At 48.7% G+C, this 17878-nt stretch overlaps 1 protein-coding gene and 1 pseudogene across 1 annotated transcript; one reads left to right on the top strand and one right to left on the bottom strand.

The window, feature by feature from the left end:
- LOC127310503 (alpha-amylase type B isozyme-like) overlaps positions 1-6326 on the bottom strand; it is a 54470-nt pseudogene extending 48144 nt beyond the window's left edge.
- A 1822-nt stretch (positions 6327-8148) lies between these two features.
- LOC127308086 (flavone O-methyltransferase 1-like) lies at positions 8149-9876 on the top strand. The gene is made up of 2 exons (XM_051338854.2): positions 8149-8597; positions 9086-9876. Exons 1-2 carry the CDS (start codon positions 8188-8190, stop codon positions 9756-9758), a joined length of 1083 nt encoding a protein of 360 aa, XP_051194814.1. The 5' UTR covers positions 8149-8187; the 3' UTR covers positions 9759-9876.
- The last annotated feature ends 8002 nt before the right edge of the window (positions 9877-17878 follow it).

Genomic DNA, 17878 nt, shown 5'->3' with positions numbered 1-17878 from the left:
GGCATAAACTTGGTGATATTTTGGAGTTTTCACTTTGCTTGGTTTGGTGACACCATCATAGAGATTGGTGAAGACCTTCCCAATAGAGACGGATCTATCGATGAAGTCGAAGCTGTCGGTGTCGCTCGAATCATCGCTTATATAGGAGTCCGCAGATGACTCGAAGGACATGTCGCTGAAGATTTTGGCGAGTTTTTCGCTTGCCCTGCTGCCGATGAAGCGTGGCGACGAAATCTTCTTGTCGCTTGACTCGATGGATGATACTGAGTTTGAGAAATCAGGACTAACCGCCGATAATCCCGACGAGATCGGAACTTCGAGACGATACGCTCCTTCTTTCTCGACGCGGAAGTGGAACTTTCCAAACGTCATCTTCATGGGCTCCTCCAGATACGCATATGCTTCCAAACGGGAGGGCGGTGAGGGATAAAATCAACGAGACCAGTTTCGATCTGTTTACCTCTGTCCATGATGTTGCTTGCTACTGATGAAGTCGACGATCTTGAACGTGCCATCGAGATCAGCTCCTTGTCGCCTCTAGATCCCACAGACGGCGCCAATTGACAAGGTATTAACTTGTCAATGCCTACGGATTGTAGACTAGGGTTTAGTTAGATGTAGAGGACAAGTAGATCTCGAAGGTTTCAGCCGAAAAGTACTCGACGAATATAAAACTAGGGTTATGTTGATAGTAAATTCGATCCTCTCTTTGTCCCTCGACTCCCCCTTATATAGGAGGCGGAGCCGAGGGATTCGTGATACACAAGTTTACAGAGTCCGGGAGGGTTTCCAACCCATCCCGCAAGATTACAAACGACAACTCCTACTACAACTCTAGCTTTCCTTAGTAACAACTTGGGCTCTCGATTCTCCTTCTTCTTCGGGTCGTGGGCCTTCAGTAAACCCCGGGTACCATATTCGGCAGGCCCATTGGGTATGCCTATGTCACATAAGGAGAAGACAACCATCTAGCTACTGCTATGGACCCATAGTCCAGGGGTGAACTACTCACTCATCACTCCGGAGGCGACCATGGCGGCGAAGAGTCCTCCGGGAGATGATTCCCCTCTCCGGCAGGGTGCCGGAGGCGATCTCCTGAATCCCCCGAGATGGGATTGGCGGCGGCGGCGTCTCTGGAAGGTTTTCCGTATCGTGGCTCTCGGTACTGGGGGTTTCGCGACGGAGGCTTTAAGTAGGCGGAAGGGCAGGTCAGGGGGCCACACGAGGGCCCCACACGCCAGGGCCGCGCGGCCAGCACCTGGGCCGCGCCGCCCTGTTGTGGCGGCACCTCGTGGCCCCACTTCGTCTCCCCTCCGGTCTTCTGGAAGCTTCGTGGCAAAATAGGACCCTGGGCGTTGATTTCGTCCAATTCTGAGAATATTTCCTTACTAGGATTTCTGAAACCAAAAACAGCAGAAAACAGCAACTGGCTCTTCGGCATCTCGTTAATAGGTTAGTGCCGGAAAATGCATAAATATGACATAAAGTATGCATAAAACATGTAGATATCATCAATAATGTGGCATGGAACATAAGAAATTATCGATACGTCAGAGATGTATCAGCAACCATGCCTAATACTTTGCATCATTAATCATACTCCACTAAAACCTGCAAGCACTAAAGAATTATGCATCATCCTATATAGGAACTAACTATTCCTTACTTAGTAGATCCAATAGCAAACCCTAGACCACCCAATTCTAATTGAGATACTTCTTATTAGTTAAGAAGTATGTTCTTCAAAAGTTATTCCTTTGAAGAAGATATAGAATAGTCATCCACTATACCTAATAAGATCCATAAACCCTAGCCAGCCATCATTAGCAAGGTATACCAACCTTGGTAGCACCTATGTATAATGATTTGCTTAGATGTGCTTCACTAAAACCATGTGATCTTTAGCTAACGATGAATCCAACATTTTTTGGATCCATCTAATACTTACTCCAGACACTAGTTGAAACCATAGTAAACCATAGAGCTCCACAACCCTAATTATCATACTTGTTCTTTATTAAAGAACATGTTCTTCAAAAGTTATTCTTTTGAAGTATATGATAATCAATCATTAACCATGACATATAGTGCTAAAATCAACCACTATTCATTACATGTTAGGATTATACCAATTCTCATTAATGTGTGCTTGTAATATTATTGTTGTGATATATTGCATTGCTTATTTATAATACCATGTAATCAACCTTAATAAGAACCTTGTTTGTGAACTATCTAAAAGTGCAACACAACCTGAACTAATCATTACAACTCACTAATCCTAAATCATCGGGGTTAGGTCACGCTTAGAGCGATTGCATCTCATACTTATGCATTATTGCATCCTTGGCAATCTTTTAAACATCGTCCTTACCGGACGATGATGCTATTTCAGAAATTGGAGTTATTGCGTAACGAAGACCTTGTCTGCATAATCTTTCAGTCAAGAAAGGCAAGTTCATCGCTTGCTCATGTCATTTGAGTATTTTTACCAAATTACTTGCAAAGTACTATACTTATCACTCTTGCATGAAAAGCAAAAGTACTATTTTCATAACTATGAATATGACTATGTGGTGGGCAATGGAACCATGGTATGTGTTGATATGGTGGAGGTTCCATTGCAAGGGTTTATATCCATCTAGGATTAAACAACAAATGTCGTCCAGTGATTCTTGTGCCGTAAAACTCGTGTTAACCATAAGATCTGGAGTGGGACGGAGTAGTCAATCGTATTTCCACCTCTTGTACATCAACGGATGCGCTTTACCGTAGACACTTGTATCCCGAGGGACAAGCGGTGAGGTTGGGGAGCCCTAAGTCCCCACGGAAATGACCGTAGACACTTGTATCCCGAGGGACAAGCGGTGAGGTTGGGGAACCCTAAGTCCCCACGGTATTGCGGTCTATGATGGGTTGCATCTCCCGGCGAAGGAGTTTTGGTTCGATCCCAGAACTGTTGTCGTGGCCGGGGGCCATCCTTAATTGGTATAAGAACACCGGCGAGGACCCAGGGTCGGAGTTTGCAACAAAGGGTGGGTGTACGAGGTAGCGGAGGAATATGATTGGCTAAGACCTTATACCGGGCCTCACACCAACAGAAGTGTGGACGGGGAAATTGCCCGGTTGGCACCAAGGTTAAGATCTCTTATGGGTAAAGCAACATACCTCTGCAGAGTGTAATGAATCGTGACTTGTCACTCCCTGTTCCGGGTTTGGAACTGCGAACGCTGCGGAAAAGGAACTCCATGAAGTTCTAGTAAACCGGTGAAGGCTGGCGGACATAGTTCTTCTAAATAAAAGCAACCTTTTGAACAAATGGTTATGAAAACCCGCATTGGTATTAGACTTTCTTGTCTAATGCCGTAGCTAGTGCATTAAACACCTCTTTCCTATAATGAACTTGTTGAGTACGCTCGTACTCATCCCACTCTTAAATCCCCTGCTTAGATATGGAGGTATCGTAGGAGTATCTACAGTACAACTCGAAGACCGAGGAGTCAACACCTACTTCAAGGGACAGGAACCTGCCGGAAGAGTCATATACCACATCCACCAGGGAGAAAACTTAGATTAAGCAGTAGAAGGGAACTAGCTCCCTAAACCTAGCTCCTATTTAGCTAGAATCTATTCATAGCCTCTATAGCTAGTTAAACACTCTACAAATAGAGTTCGTGATAAGACTAGACTACGAGCCGTTCTTCTGGAGTTTATTTGCAGTTTTACCTTATTCTAAAGTAGGAGGCTGTGATGATCTTATGTAACAGAGTCAATGTTGTAATTCTATAGACATACCTTGGACTCGCATATGTTTCTGTTGTACCACTCTGAGCGATATAATACTAGTGGAACGGTGTTTCATTGGTGTTATATCAGACTTGCATACTACACCATGCAGTGGTATGCCGGGTCACCACATGTGAAAACCCAAATCTATAATCTGTAGGCATTCACAAGTTAATCCCTTGTCAGCAGGGCGTTGCCCAGGTCTTTCTGGTGTCTCTGTGTTGCTTCGGTTGGCCTGGGATGGTCGGCGGTGTTGGGGTACGACCTAAATAAAGGTGGCGGTCCTAGGGTTGCTCTTGTGCGAAGATGAAGACCTGCCTGAGGCTTGTCCTTCTCGATCTGGCCAGAGTGTTGAGTTCCGAAAGGCACCACCAGCGAATGTAACAGTGCACATATTGCTTGGAGTTTGCTGGACAGGAAGGTATTCGGTCGTGTGCACCCATGCGTTTATTCCGACCGTTTGGTTTCGGAGGGAGCGGCGCGAAGCTTTGTTCTTTCTTGCCATACGACGCCATTTTGGTCCTGGGTGAAGTCAGAGGTGGAGAATATCATGATGGCCGGATTTGGAGTACTATCAATGGAGGTCTAAGTCTATGTGCTGGTGATGAACTTGCTTGGTGTTCTGGGCTTGCAGCAGTAGTATGAAAGTGGGGGCGGCAGCACAGGTGAAGTTGGTTGTGTCTGGCAATGACCTTGTTGAAAGCATTATTTTGAAAGTGCGGATTATCTTCAGGGTGAAAACCTAAGATCTTTGATCGTGGGACGATGGTGTTGGTGCACCGTTCCCTTCTTGGAGGCGTCGCTTTTGAAGAGTCTAAAGTTCAGATGTTGTCATGGTGGTGGTTGTATTGTCATTGCTATGACCTTGCCGTCGATCTCGGCGAGGTAAAGGTCGGCATCGGCCTCCATGATCCTCAGCTCGCTTTCGTTGTGAATTCCATGTCGTGTCCTAACAGATACGAGGTGTTCGATCTCCTCCTTATGGCCCCAGTCGAAGAAGTGGTTCTAGAACTGAAAAAAAACACATTGTTACCATCGTCAGTTCAGTCATGATTTTGTTATTTATGAACAAAATACAGTTCAGAACTGAAGAGTTGATCAGGATGACTCACGATGCATGGTGTCCCCGGGTGCGTGACGATGTAGGCGTAACCCTGCATGACCCGGTCGAATGGGAATGGCCACATATATGTGCTGCGTGGAGCCGGTATCGTGGTTGTCGACGAAGGTGACGACCTTGCTAGGCAGTCGCCCGATCATACCGGGCGCCTTGCCGTCAGCGCCGCAGAGCCGCCACAGCTCGCCCTCCACGGCGATGTTGAGGATGCCCTTGGTGGTGAAGTCGAACGTGGTGGCGGGTCCAGAGGCACCGACCCGGTTCACCCAGTTCACCAGCTCCTGCCGGTGCTCGTCCTGGTTCAGGTTCGGCTTGCCGTCCCCGCCGTAGGCCAGCGAGGTCCATATCTCGGCCACCGCGAAATTGGGCTCTGTGTCGTCTATGTACACCTTGGCGACGTCGGCGGAGTAGCCCTTGGCGAAGTCGAGGCGCCAGGCGTCGAAGCCAATGTCGGTCTTGAGCCAGTTGAGCCACTGGATGAGCTCCTTCTGGACGGTCGGGTTGAGGTGGTCGACGTCCGGGGCGCCCCCGAAGTCGGCGCCGGTGTCCGGGTTGCCCGTGCCGTCGGCGTAGGGCCGGTCGTCGCGGCAGATCATGTGGGGTCCCAGTCGAGGCGCCGTCGGGGGTGCTGCCCTCGAAGAGGCAGTAGATGCCCCGCCCGTCCTTGTGCTCCGCTGTGCGGTGGTTGATGACGATGTCGGCGATGGCCTTGGCGCCCTTGCCGTGGAGCGCCGCGATGAGGGATTTGAGCTGCGCCTCGTTGCCGTACTTGGACGCGTCCAGGTCGTACAGCCGGCCCAGCATATACCCTTGCTCGCCGATGGACTGCGACGCCGGTGGAAGCCAGACGTGCGTGATGGAAAAAAAATTCTATGGGAGAGGGCCGCACGGCGTCCCTCCTAGGGCCCCTCGTGGGATTTTGACACGTTGACTTGTAGCGCTAATCTTGGAGCTCTCTCATCCACCTAGTTCATACCATATCCATTCATACGGTTTAGGTACGTATCTTCACTGTTTGTACAAGATAAACACATAGGACCTCCGCGGGGTAAACAAGCCTTGCTGTATCCCCGGCTGCGGCGGCGTCGGGTGCCGACGGCAAGGTCGTTAAGTCAGAGTACCAGCCTTGTAGTTCTTGTACCTCACAAATTATCAGATGAGAAAACATACGCATTGGCCGTCTCCAACTTCCTGCGACGAGGACTCGAGGAGTTGATCTCGGCGACTCTGCGGCCCTAACCAGCTCTCCAGTGCCGGCGACGAGAGTCAAGAATCCAGCTCTCGCCACGACTTCTCTTCCGTCGCCGTTCTTCACGGAAGCCGCGCCAAAGCACATAGGCAGGAACGTACTCCTTGTTGCCGCTGCAGGAAAATAGATGCCGGAGTGCGCCGCCAACGCAAAACCTTGCCGGAGCATGGCCATAGGTGGCAATGGAGGAACGTGTAAAACTGACATGCCGCGGCGGCGCCTTCATGTTCACGAACGACTAGCCAATTGTTCCGCTTTGTCCTACCCAGTGCATACACAGACAGTTTGTTCTCAGCTGCAAGCTCAGATCGATTATAACCAGCGCCGCCGGGCTACACGAGCTTGTTTTCCCTAGGTTGCCGTTTGTATGTTTTCTTCTACAATCGGTGTGTTTCCTAAGGGCATCTCCAGCGGCGCGACGCAAACGGACGCTGAGCGACCGTTTGTGTCCGCCGTGACCGGAAATGCGTCGTGCACCACCTCCAGCGACGCGACGCAAAGTGACCGGGCCGTCCGCGGAGACGCAAACCTGGCCCAAATATGCGCCAGGTTTGCGTCTCGGCGGACGCTCGGCGGTCGCGGAAAATGTCCGCTCGGTCCTCGCACGGGCCCGCCTAGCAGCGGCACAACTGCTTCGTCTTCCGCGGCATTACTTCCGGGCGGCGCGCTGCGTGCCTCGGCTTCCGCGAGCGTGCGCATCGTCGATGCGTCTTCTCCGCCAGTACTGGCACCGAGGCGTCGCTTCGGCAGTCTGCGGCCGCGTTATTAATGGCGATGCCTCGCGTGGCGCGCGGCCGTCGCCTACCTCTGCGCACGTAGTAATGGCGATGCCACGCGTGGCGCGGTCGTCGCCCTGCCTCCGACCTATATATACAGGGGCGCGGGCATCTCATCTCGTCCCCAGAAACCCTAGCCGCCGCTGCCGTAGCGCCGCTTCCTCTCAAGCAGATCCACCATGAGCAGCACCGGACGCGGCCAGGCTGCCGCGCCTCCACCTCCACCTTCACCTCCCACTCCACCTCCTCCGGCGTCGAGCTCCTCCGAGGAGTTCGACTCCGAAGATAGCACCGATCTCCTCCACTTGGTCAAGGACGCCGCGGCCCTAGCTGAAGCGGAGAAGGAAGCACAGGAGGAGCTGGCGGGCCACGCGGCGTTGGACGCCGAGCTGGAACAGCGCAGGCTGGCGGCCGCCGCTGCAGCCGAGGACTCTTACTCGGAGATATCTTGGTCCTCCGATGACCCTGATGCGCCGACGCCGGAGGAGAAGGCGGCCGAGCAGCGGCCCCTCGTCGAGTCTTTCGAGACGCTCAAGGACGAGGCCGCCAACGCGAGGCTGGAGCAGTGCCTGCAAGAGGACGCGGCGGCGCACCGAGCCATAGCGATCGCGCGGGAGGCGGCGGAGAAGCAGGCGACGGAGGGACGCAACGACGGTGCCGGCCCGTCAGGAAGAAAGTAGTCTAGGCCTATAGATCTACTTTCTATAGTTTTTATGCATTTTTATGTACTACTTTTAATGTTTGTACTATGTTGCAATTCAAAAAAATGGATCGCCCCGGTGGGAGCACACCCAGACGCAAACGGACGAGCGGACAAAATATGTCCGCGGGGCGACGCAAACAGACGCTCGCGACCATTTTTGGGCGTCTGAAATGCGTCACGCCGCTGGAGATGCCCTAATACGTAGTACAGCGTATATATGGGGCACTAGGTGGACGAGAGAGCTCCAACATTAACGCTACAAGTCGACATGTCAAAATCCCAGGAGGGGCCCTAGGAGAGACGCCGTGCAGCCCTCTCCCATAGAAGGAGGTTAGCCGCCACCGTTTAAAAAGGAAACCACCTGTTCCCTAGCTAGAACAAGAAAACACGTGGTGTGTGTAGAATAAAAGGAGAAAAAAAAAGACTAAAATTCCTGCCAAGGTTGGTGAAGCTAGAAAGCCCCATGCATATATAAGCCCTGCTCATCCTCCCAGCAAAGCACTCTCGCTCACACCAAAATCACCCACCAGCACCATCACCAGCATCGTAGAGATCGATGGGCTCCACCGCCGCCGACATGGCCGCGTGCGCCGACGAGGAGGCGTGCATGTTCGCCCTCCAGCTCACCTCCTCGTCGATCCTCCCGATGACGCTGAAGAACGCCATCGAGCTTGGCCTCCTGGAGATCCTGGTGGCCGCCGGCGGCAAGTCGCTGACCCCGACCGAGGTCGCCGCCAAGCTCCCGTCCGCGGCGAACCCGGAAGCGCCGGACATGGTAGACCGCATGCTCCGGCTGCTGGCGTCGTACAACGTCGTGACGTGCCTGGTGGAGGAGGGCAAGGACGGCTGCCTCTCCCGGAGCTACGGCGCCGCGCCCGTGTGCAAGTTCCTCAACCCCAACGAGGACGGCGTCTCCATGGCGGCGCTCGCGCTCATGAACCAGGACAAGGTCCTCATGGAGAGCTGGTGAGTCTCTCAGTGGAGTTAGTTAGTTTCCGTAGATCGTTCCTCTTCTTACCTTGCCCATTTCCTGTCGCTGGCGTACATCATAACTGACTTTCTTCTTTGCCAAATTGAGCTTCACTAACAGGATAGTACGTAGTTCTAAATCAGTGATAGTAGGAGCTAGAGGACCTCAGCGTTATTCGGCGTGCGTCAGTTAGCTAAAAATATTTCTGGGCACTGCTTTGCCGTACGTGTGCACCGTAGACAGAGTAGAAACTGATCGAGGTTACCTCTAACTGACAATTGCATCTACTTGCCTGTCGCGCGCGGAACACAAGTGGCAACAAGAGCACATGCCGAATTATTGCCTGCTAGTACTGGTTGCACATCGGCCAACTCCCATTACTTGGATAGCAAGATAATGTTTTCATGCCAATCGTAATTCACACGATGGTATATACAGTAGTTCTTGTGAATAAATTAAATGTGTTCTCCAAATCAATCCTCAGGTATTACCTCAAGGACGCGGTGCTTGATGGCGGCATCCCGTTCAACAAGGTGTACGGCATGTCGGCGTTCGAGTACAACGGCACGGACCCGCGCTTCAACCGCGTCTTCAACCAAGCGATGAAGAACCACTCCATCATCATCACCAAGAAGCTCCTCGAGCTCTACCACGGCTTCCAGGGCCTCGGCACCCTCGTCGACGTCGCCGGCGGCGTCGGCGCCACTGTGGCCGCCATCGCCGCCCACTACCCCGCCATCAAGGGCGTCAACTTCGACCTCCCCCACGTAATCTCCGAGGCGCCGCCGTTCCCGGGCGTCACCCACGTCGGCGGCGACATGTTCAAGGAGGTGCCCTCGGGCGACGCCATCCTCATGAAGTGGATCCTCCACGACTGGAGTGACCAGCACTGCGCCACGCTGCTCAAGAACTGCTACGACGCGCTGCCGGCGCACGGCAAGGTCGTGCTCGTCGAGTGCATCCTGCCGGTCAACCCGGAGGCCAAGCCCAGCTCGCAGGGGGTGTTCCACGTCGACATGATCATGCTCGCGCACAGCCCCGGAGGCAGGGAGAGGTACGAGAGGGAGTTCGAGGCCCTCGCCAGGGGAGCTGGATTCGCCGGCGTCAAGTCCACATACATCTATGCCACCGTGTGGGCCATCGAGTTCACCAAGTAGATGAGATCCGTCCCTCCATCCGATCCAGGCAACATCCCACCAATATGAGGCATCGTCCCTCCATCCATTCTGAATTCTATCAGTGTCGACAATTTCAAAGCATCAATTTCATATATAATAGAGTTTGATGTTAATACATATCAGTGTCAACAATACAAGATTCAACATAATATTCTAACATGGATGGAAAATAAGCTAAGTTTGATCTTTATCATTTCGACCAGATAAAAAGTGAGAGTCTATAGTCTATGGTCCCCAAATATTCTCTGAATTCATTTATAATGAGAAAATTGTATTCGTATTTAAATTGGGTACATAACCTTTCTAGAACTCTCAAAAAGTCAGAGCATGAATATATACCATGGATCAACCATTAAAATTCCATGTACAACAATTATAAACAACCTAAAGTTCTCTTGCCAATTCAATATGAGCATGATGCATTTTGTACCAACCAGGGCATGATGAAACAGAACCAAAAACATAAAACTGATCATGTACACTGAATCATGCGCAACTTCCTAAACATAGCTCAGCTTTGAGTTTCACCAAATTTAATAGATCCATCCCCTCCATCGATTATTCCTTCACCTTTTTTTGGACAATTATACCTTGTAAGAAAGACGATCTAAGAATAAAAATCATTTACTAATTACTTGATGTGCCCGGTTACAATTTCATTGTAAAAGTAGCAAAAATCGGTTCGGAAAATGTAAATAGAAGTGAACGAGGTAAACCCTTGGTTCAACTGTTTTAGTGTGGCGTAGTAAGCACAAGTGTAACCCCACTTCTATGATAGCATAATGCAGGTTGGTTCCGTAAGAAATTGAATACACTAACACATCAATATGGTCGTTTGCCTGCTGTTTCATGGCGGCTCACGGGACCGTTGCTAGGTACGGAGGCCCACAGGAACGACGGCACAATCAGCCTCGGCGGTGCGGCCGCCAGAGTGAGGACACGTCTGAGGGTCTTCCCAATCCCGGGCCACCCAGGACCCATGCATCGATCTTCAGCGAGCGGCGCTGCCTTCCTCATCCTGCCCGATGGGAGGAACGGAGCAGTCTCTCGAATCTAGAGCGTGGATTAGGAAGCGGGAGGTTTTCCAGTCGATAACTCCAATGTCCTGACTTGGATTGCTGGGCGTCTTCGTGAATTACTTCAAGGAAGGGCTAGCTACTCGATTTGCTTCTCATTGAGCACTTGAGTGTTACTGGAGTATGACCCATCGGTCCAGAGGCTAGCTACTCGGTTTGCTTCTCATTGAGCACTTGAATGTTACTGGAGTATGACCGATCGGTCCAGAGGCTAGCTAGCTGACGCCTTCCGTATTGCCTCTGTTTGAAGCCATGCCCAATCAGCTAGATGCCCCCCCTTGCTTTAACCTTTACAGCAGACTGAGATTCAGGTATTCGTGATGCCATCCTTTATTTGGTTGCTGATTGCCTCAACTTAAATTTTCCATCATGGTGGGCACTGGAATGTGGAGTTTTAGCAACACAAGGATATATATGAGTTTCTTTGAAGCACAGAAATTGACTGACATTTCTCGTGACACACTTTGTCCTTCAAACAATTTTTTCAAACTACAGGCTAACAGTACAGACCTGGCTGTAGCGGTTCTCAAACATTACTAAAGCATTAGTCTCTGGTGTTATAACTTATAAGTGCACGATCCATGGACCGAGAGTTTCATTAGAATCACAAGCAATCAACCTACGAGAAGTACTTCACCTTTCTATATTAGGCTTGATGTTGGTTCCGTCATAAATCATAGTTGGTGACCTGTTATGATGGGATGCTCACCAAGTGATGATCTACACTCTTCACTCTAAAAAGAAGATTCTGTGCTCCCTTTCAATACTGCTAAACCATGCACATTATTCGTGGATTCGCTTGAAGAATTTAAATAGGCCTTCTCTCAACATTGGAAAAAAATGATTAGCTGGAAGACCGCTCATGATTATACTATTATGATGGTCAGACATCACTTCCAGGTTCAAATTTGTGCAATGTTTAATCTGCTATTTTTATTCTATTTGTTTTTCATTCACACAAAATTTTGTGGATATTTTGAGTTCCTTGTACGTCATGCACTTACGGCTTATATTAGATGCTACACGTGTATGTGTTGCCGGTATTAGCTGCTGTTTTCATGTTAGTATATTTCTAGATCAAAATCTGCATCACTGCATGGATCATGACACTGACATACATTCAATCAAATTGATTGAGATATATTCAAATTATGGATTCCTTTGTTTCATGAAACTTGCACCGGTTGATATGGAATTTTTTTTTTTCACTTCGGTTGTGGATCTCTTACCAAATTGGTATGCTTTGCAGGTATCATTCTTCATAAATCATAACCCACTTCTGCATGCTCTAAATTTAGAAATAAATTTGATAGTTTAGACTTCAGACAGCCCCAAATTATTATGTTATTCTTAATCTCTATAAGAAAAGTACACTGTATTAGATTACCTGGTGTGACCAGTTTCTTTATTTCTCTGTTATTCTTTTGTCGATACTCCTTGGTCTGATTATACAAGTTAGAAACAACTTATTCGTTTTGGTTGCAGTCTATGCTGTAGTCATATTTCTTGGTTCCTAGGAGTGATAGGGTTATAGAAAAGACGAAGACTGAGGCAACACTTCTACATGTCAGCAGATTATATTTTTATAAAAAAAAGTGATTGGAAAATGTTATGCGAGTTCATCTACACTACTCCAGCGCACAAAGAAAGCAAGAGACCATGGTTTACTTTGTACAATGAAGTTTTGAGAATTATATACGGTTTGTTTGAATATTTAGTTATTCCAGTGGTTGATTGGTAAGGTTTATTTTCTCATCTATGTTCAGTAAGAGATGGATTAAGATGAATCTCTGTAGTTTGTTGCAGGACAAATGTTTAATTTTTTATCTTATGGCAATGGGTTCCTAGGTATGACGAGTAATATATGAGAGGTTGACATATGGTGGAGGTTGACATAAATGTTCAGTTGGACGGCAAAAAATCTGTGTCAAGGTCAAGCTGCACCCGTAAAAACACATGCATTCCTCCAGACCATCGATCGAGCTACATGGCTCCATCCACATCCCTGCCTTTTGTCAATGGTCGTCGGTCCAGAGTGGATACTTGCTCCGTAGCGAAGTACCGGCTTTGTCATAGTCTAATCTCAAGAATCAAGATACATATTTGTGTCATGGAAGATTGCCAATAAGTGGGAGAGTGCATGAAGATGATTTCACAATCGTCCAATTGAATTGGTGCCCAATGAATACAACATGGAGCTATTTGTGGCTATTTCACCTCAACCAGCCCTTTGTATTTACTATTTGCCAATCCCTATCGTAATGGTCGGGCCAGCTTACTAAAATTATTCATACTAATACCATTAAAATGTTAAACAACAACTAAGAAGCGAGTTGATGCATCTGCGACTATAAAAGGAGACTATAAAAGGACATGACGTGAATTTAATCAGCAAACAAGTTTCAAAGAAAAATCAGCAAACTGATAATTGGATTCACGTCAAACTGAATTAAGGCGAAGAGCATAAATCTTTTCCCTGATAAAAAGTTACAAATTTTTGTTAGTGGTAGGACCAAATACCCAGATCATGTTCAAATTCACTCCAACGGTAACGAGTAAAATAATATCTGGCCTATCAAACCAGATTAAAGTAAGAGATCATCCGGAACTCACTTGACAGTTTGATGGACTACTGAGATGGTGTTGTCACAGCACAAGGCCACAAGCATGTCTACTTGGAAAGGCCCAAGGATTTGCTGGTGTGCGACCAATGTCGACAACGACTCTACTTATCCAGGCTCGTTTCACGTAATGATGGAATGCCTAATCAATCACCACAGGCGGCGGCGTGGCTTCGAACCCTTCTTTTTTCAGACTCGGTCTCGGTGCTGCAATCATGGAATGGTGAGTGGATTGCGACGGGCAAAATGGTGAGTGGTTCGTGGTGTCGGCTGCTCGGCGGCTCTGCCTCGATATGGCAGCACGTACGCCTACACCATGGCGGCAACTGCGGCGGTCTGACGCCATGCATGATCATGGTCGAGGAGCGGAACAGGCGACATCAACAGCGGCGCTCGAGCTAACTGATTTATCGTGTAACAAACTTCCCGCGTGGATTAGAGAAGCTAGCGCTAAAGTGTAGGATGAGGATACGGGGAAGCCATGGTGGACAATATGCCATGATGGGCAGTTGAGCACGCACGTGATCTCCTGGACTTGAGGAGAAGAGCAGGAGGCTCCTGCTTTTTTTACGGTAGTCTGTTTAGATGTGTACCCAAGTTGTTGGATAAATGCCCAGTTTCAACATGCGTTGTTGCTCGATCGTCAAGGCACACCACCGCAGGTGCGGCACACAAGCGACGCTCTCGGCTGCAATGTCTACTTGAAGATGGAACGCTCAAGTTATCAAAAATCCTTGACTCGACCTTCATGTTTGTAGACATAGTGTGAACCTATTGGCCAAGATGCTACAAGGAGCCAAAATTGCGACTACTATGTACCTACTATCTAACCAGCCTCCAGAGAATGATCGCCGATCATCTTTGACCATCCATCCTGAGCCCCAGATGATAGCCTTGACCTAAAAAACACTATATAAAGGTCCCTCGCCGCGTATCAGAAGGGAGGCGGAGCATAGATCAGGAACACCAAAATAGAGTCAGCACAAACAAAGATTGGAAGGGTATCCTCTATCGGAGCTGTCGCTGGAGAGATCTCCTACCCCTCCAAGATCTACATCAACACCATCGTGATGAGAAGGGAGTAGTCCACCTCTGGGCTATGTGTTTGTGGCAGTAGATTGTTCTATCTCTCTTGTTCTATTATTGTACTAGATGACCTGTTGCCAAACGGCAGAATCAAGTCAAAATTTAAACCATAAATTTTAGCTTTTTTATACTAAGAATTAGCTTGTCGCCATGTTCACGGAGTATTATGAATTAGCCTGGAATTTAACTGCTTTAGTATATCGTAGACGCACCATTCCATCATGGTGTTGTAATAAGATTTCACGGAGGTGTTGTAGTAAGATATGCCAATTTAGTACGATGTTGCACTATTTTTTGTAGCTTTTATGCTTTTGTATAAGCTCTCCCACCAAACCATAGTTATTGTACCAAAAGAGGTAGCATCATAAACAAAGAATAAAAGGACAACTACTAATTTCAAGAAAAATGTTTCTACATTGTTGACACCAATTTTGACTTAAATATAGATGATATAGGAAATTGCTACTTGTCCCATAAAGTAAATTGCCGAATGCCTAAACTACTGACGAAACATTCTAAATTATCGTCATCATGGGCGGTACCATATTTTCGAAAGAAATCAATAGTGTGATAAATTCAACCACGAGATAAATGTAGGCCATGTGTATTAATATTTTGCTCGAATTCTCGTTGTACGGGGGACGACATCAAAATACTCAATTTCAGGATATATGTCGACAACATTCCCGCAATCCTATATATAAATACAATCCGAAGATATAATAGCAAAATATCGCTAGACATAAGAAGATGTATAGTGGCTATTAAAGATAAATTCTTAGCCCACTAAATTATCTAGCTAACATACAATGGTCAAATAATCAGCCATTATAATTTAGCTAGGCCAAGTCTACACTAGGTGTGCACGAAAATCTTGCACGCTTGGAAAGAAGAAAAGCATACATGCTGCTGCTAATCATCGTACATGCATGGATTAGCCGGCACCATTACATAACTATAATTAACCCATGGAAATAACGATGGAGAAATTTGATGGATCAAATCTCCCCGATGCAAAGAACAAAAGCCCATCATAGCTACTTAATTAACAGGGACATGGATTAGTGGCTAAAGGCCACACTAACGACGGAGTAATGGATGGTATACCAGGCCAACTTCAATCGCTTACCGAGTCCACGCTAGGAAACTTGACGCCCAAATCTTAAACCAGCCATGACGCTCACGATGCTGCTCGTACCCACGATCTCCAGGACGTGCGCTCGCTCCAGCTCGGAAACTCTCTGCTCGTCGCCTATATAAAGACCAGCAGACAGATTCTCGAAGCTAATCACAAAATCACGAATCATCAACCACTGCAGACTCGCGCCTGTGCTCGCCTACCATAGCTTGCCCAGCGCGTCCACAAATACGTTGCCGCCGTCTTCATACGTTGCCCGGCCGCTCGCCACCAGAACCATCGCCGGCCGCTCGTCCTGAGTCGTTCGTCTCCGGCTGCTTGACATACACCCTACCATAGGTGTTGTTGTCGAGTTTCCGCAGGATAGCACCAGGCTGGACGTTGCTGCATCTCTGGTTTCGTTCCGTTCGTCTCCGCAGCAAGGTGAGGAAAAGGAACCGGCAGTTATACTCATAGGCTCAGCTTATTTTCTTCTCTGTTTGGCATGATCCTTCTTAGAAGCGGTAGATGATCTAGCTTGCCTAAATTAATCTGACCTCCTTGTTTTGGTCTCATGGCGAAATCCCATGATGATACAAATCAGGATAATCAACCAAACCCTTATTTGATCTCATAATGATCTCTGATCCTATGATGATACAAATAAGGTACACCTTTTTAGCCTGATAATCATGATCCATGTTTGATAGAAATAAGGTGTAGAAATAGGCACTACGGGAAAGCCAGGCATTGCCGTGCGGCACTTTGCACGGCAAAGGAGCCTAAATGCACGGCAAAGCCTTTGCCGTGCGTGCACGCACGGCAAAGCGTGGACGGCAACGAACCCGACGGCAACGGCGCCTTTGCCGTGCGCGTCGACATTTTGCACGGCAATGGCCTTTGCCGTGCGCGCCCTGGGCTGCCGTGCGGCAGGCGCTTTGCCGTGCGCATCGCCTTTGCCGTGCGTGCACGCCTTTGCCGTGCGAGCCGACGTTGCCGTGCGGCCACCTCGTTGCCGTGCGGCACATCGTTGCCGTGCGGCAGCTCTGTGCCGTGCGGTGGGCTTTGCCGTGCGCCAGCACACCAGCACGCACGGCAAAGGCCCCTCCAGGCACGCCCAGCAGCTTCCCAGGACTACAGGTTGCGGCCACGTGGCTCCTTTGCCGTGCGGGTGCACACGGCAAAGTGACCAAAAGTCCTTTGCCGTGTGCACACGCACGGCAAAGGGCCCTGTTTTTTTCATTTTTTTGCTGTTTTTTGCGTATTCCCTGCATTTCAAATATAGCAATTGACAATATAGCATATACAACATATAATCTTCAACATAACATCACCAAACACTACGGGAACACACAAATACATCAACCGCACATATTCATGCATACAATGCATTACATAGAGTCCATAGTTCATCCACACAAGTTACATAGAGTTCATAGTGCAATGTCCATTATTACAATCCATTACAAGCATACAATCCGACAAAGTGCACAAAGACCATGCCATCAACCTTGTCCTCCTCCATTGCTTCCGCCGGCCTCATCGTCATTGCCTTGTGACATATCTATAAGGTTGATGGAATGAACATTTGCATTTGCATATTGAACACTTGAACAAGTACAAGTAGCCGGTTGGGCACAAGTGTAGGAGGACTCACCGCGGTTCATGCTCCAGATGATGTTCATGTTGTTCACGGTGACAGGTGTCCCCGGGGTCTGAGTGGGCGGTGGCGGCATCCACGGCATGCAGTAAGGTGGAGGAGCAGGAAGACTCCCCGGTGGAGAAGACAGAACCATCTGGCTCATCAGCCAGCTCATCTGTGCCTGCTGCTGCTGCATCATCTGCTGCTGCTGTTGCATCTGCTGCATCATCTATGTCTGCTGCTGCTGGTACTCCAGAATCTGCTGCTCCATCTGCGCCCTTTGCTCCTGGGCCGCCTGCTCCTTCGCTGCCATCTCCTCCTACGTTGTGTTGCCGCGATGTCATTAACATTTCAATGGAAAACATGTAAAGGAAATGTAGAGGCCCGAGGAAGAACATACCCGTAACCGCTCGACAGCCAGATCCGAAGCCCGTGGCCAGGGCTCTACCTCAGGCTGGCCGCTCTTACGACCATGACGGATCTGGCGGAGAGAGGGAACCTTCGCTGGGTCGACGCACCCGTCACCAAACCATAGGCGGCCATGCTTCAAGCCTTCT

The sequence above is a fragment of the Lolium perenne genome, chromosome 6 (genome assembly GCF_019359855.2).
Source record: "Lolium perenne isolate Kyuss_39 chromosome 6, Kyuss_2.0, whole genome shotgun sequence".
NCBI lineage: Eukaryota > Viridiplantae > Streptophyta > Magnoliopsida > Poales > Poaceae > Lolium > Lolium perenne.
Note: the sequence above shows the minus strand (reverse complement) of the source record. Positions and strands in the feature narration are given on the sequence as shown.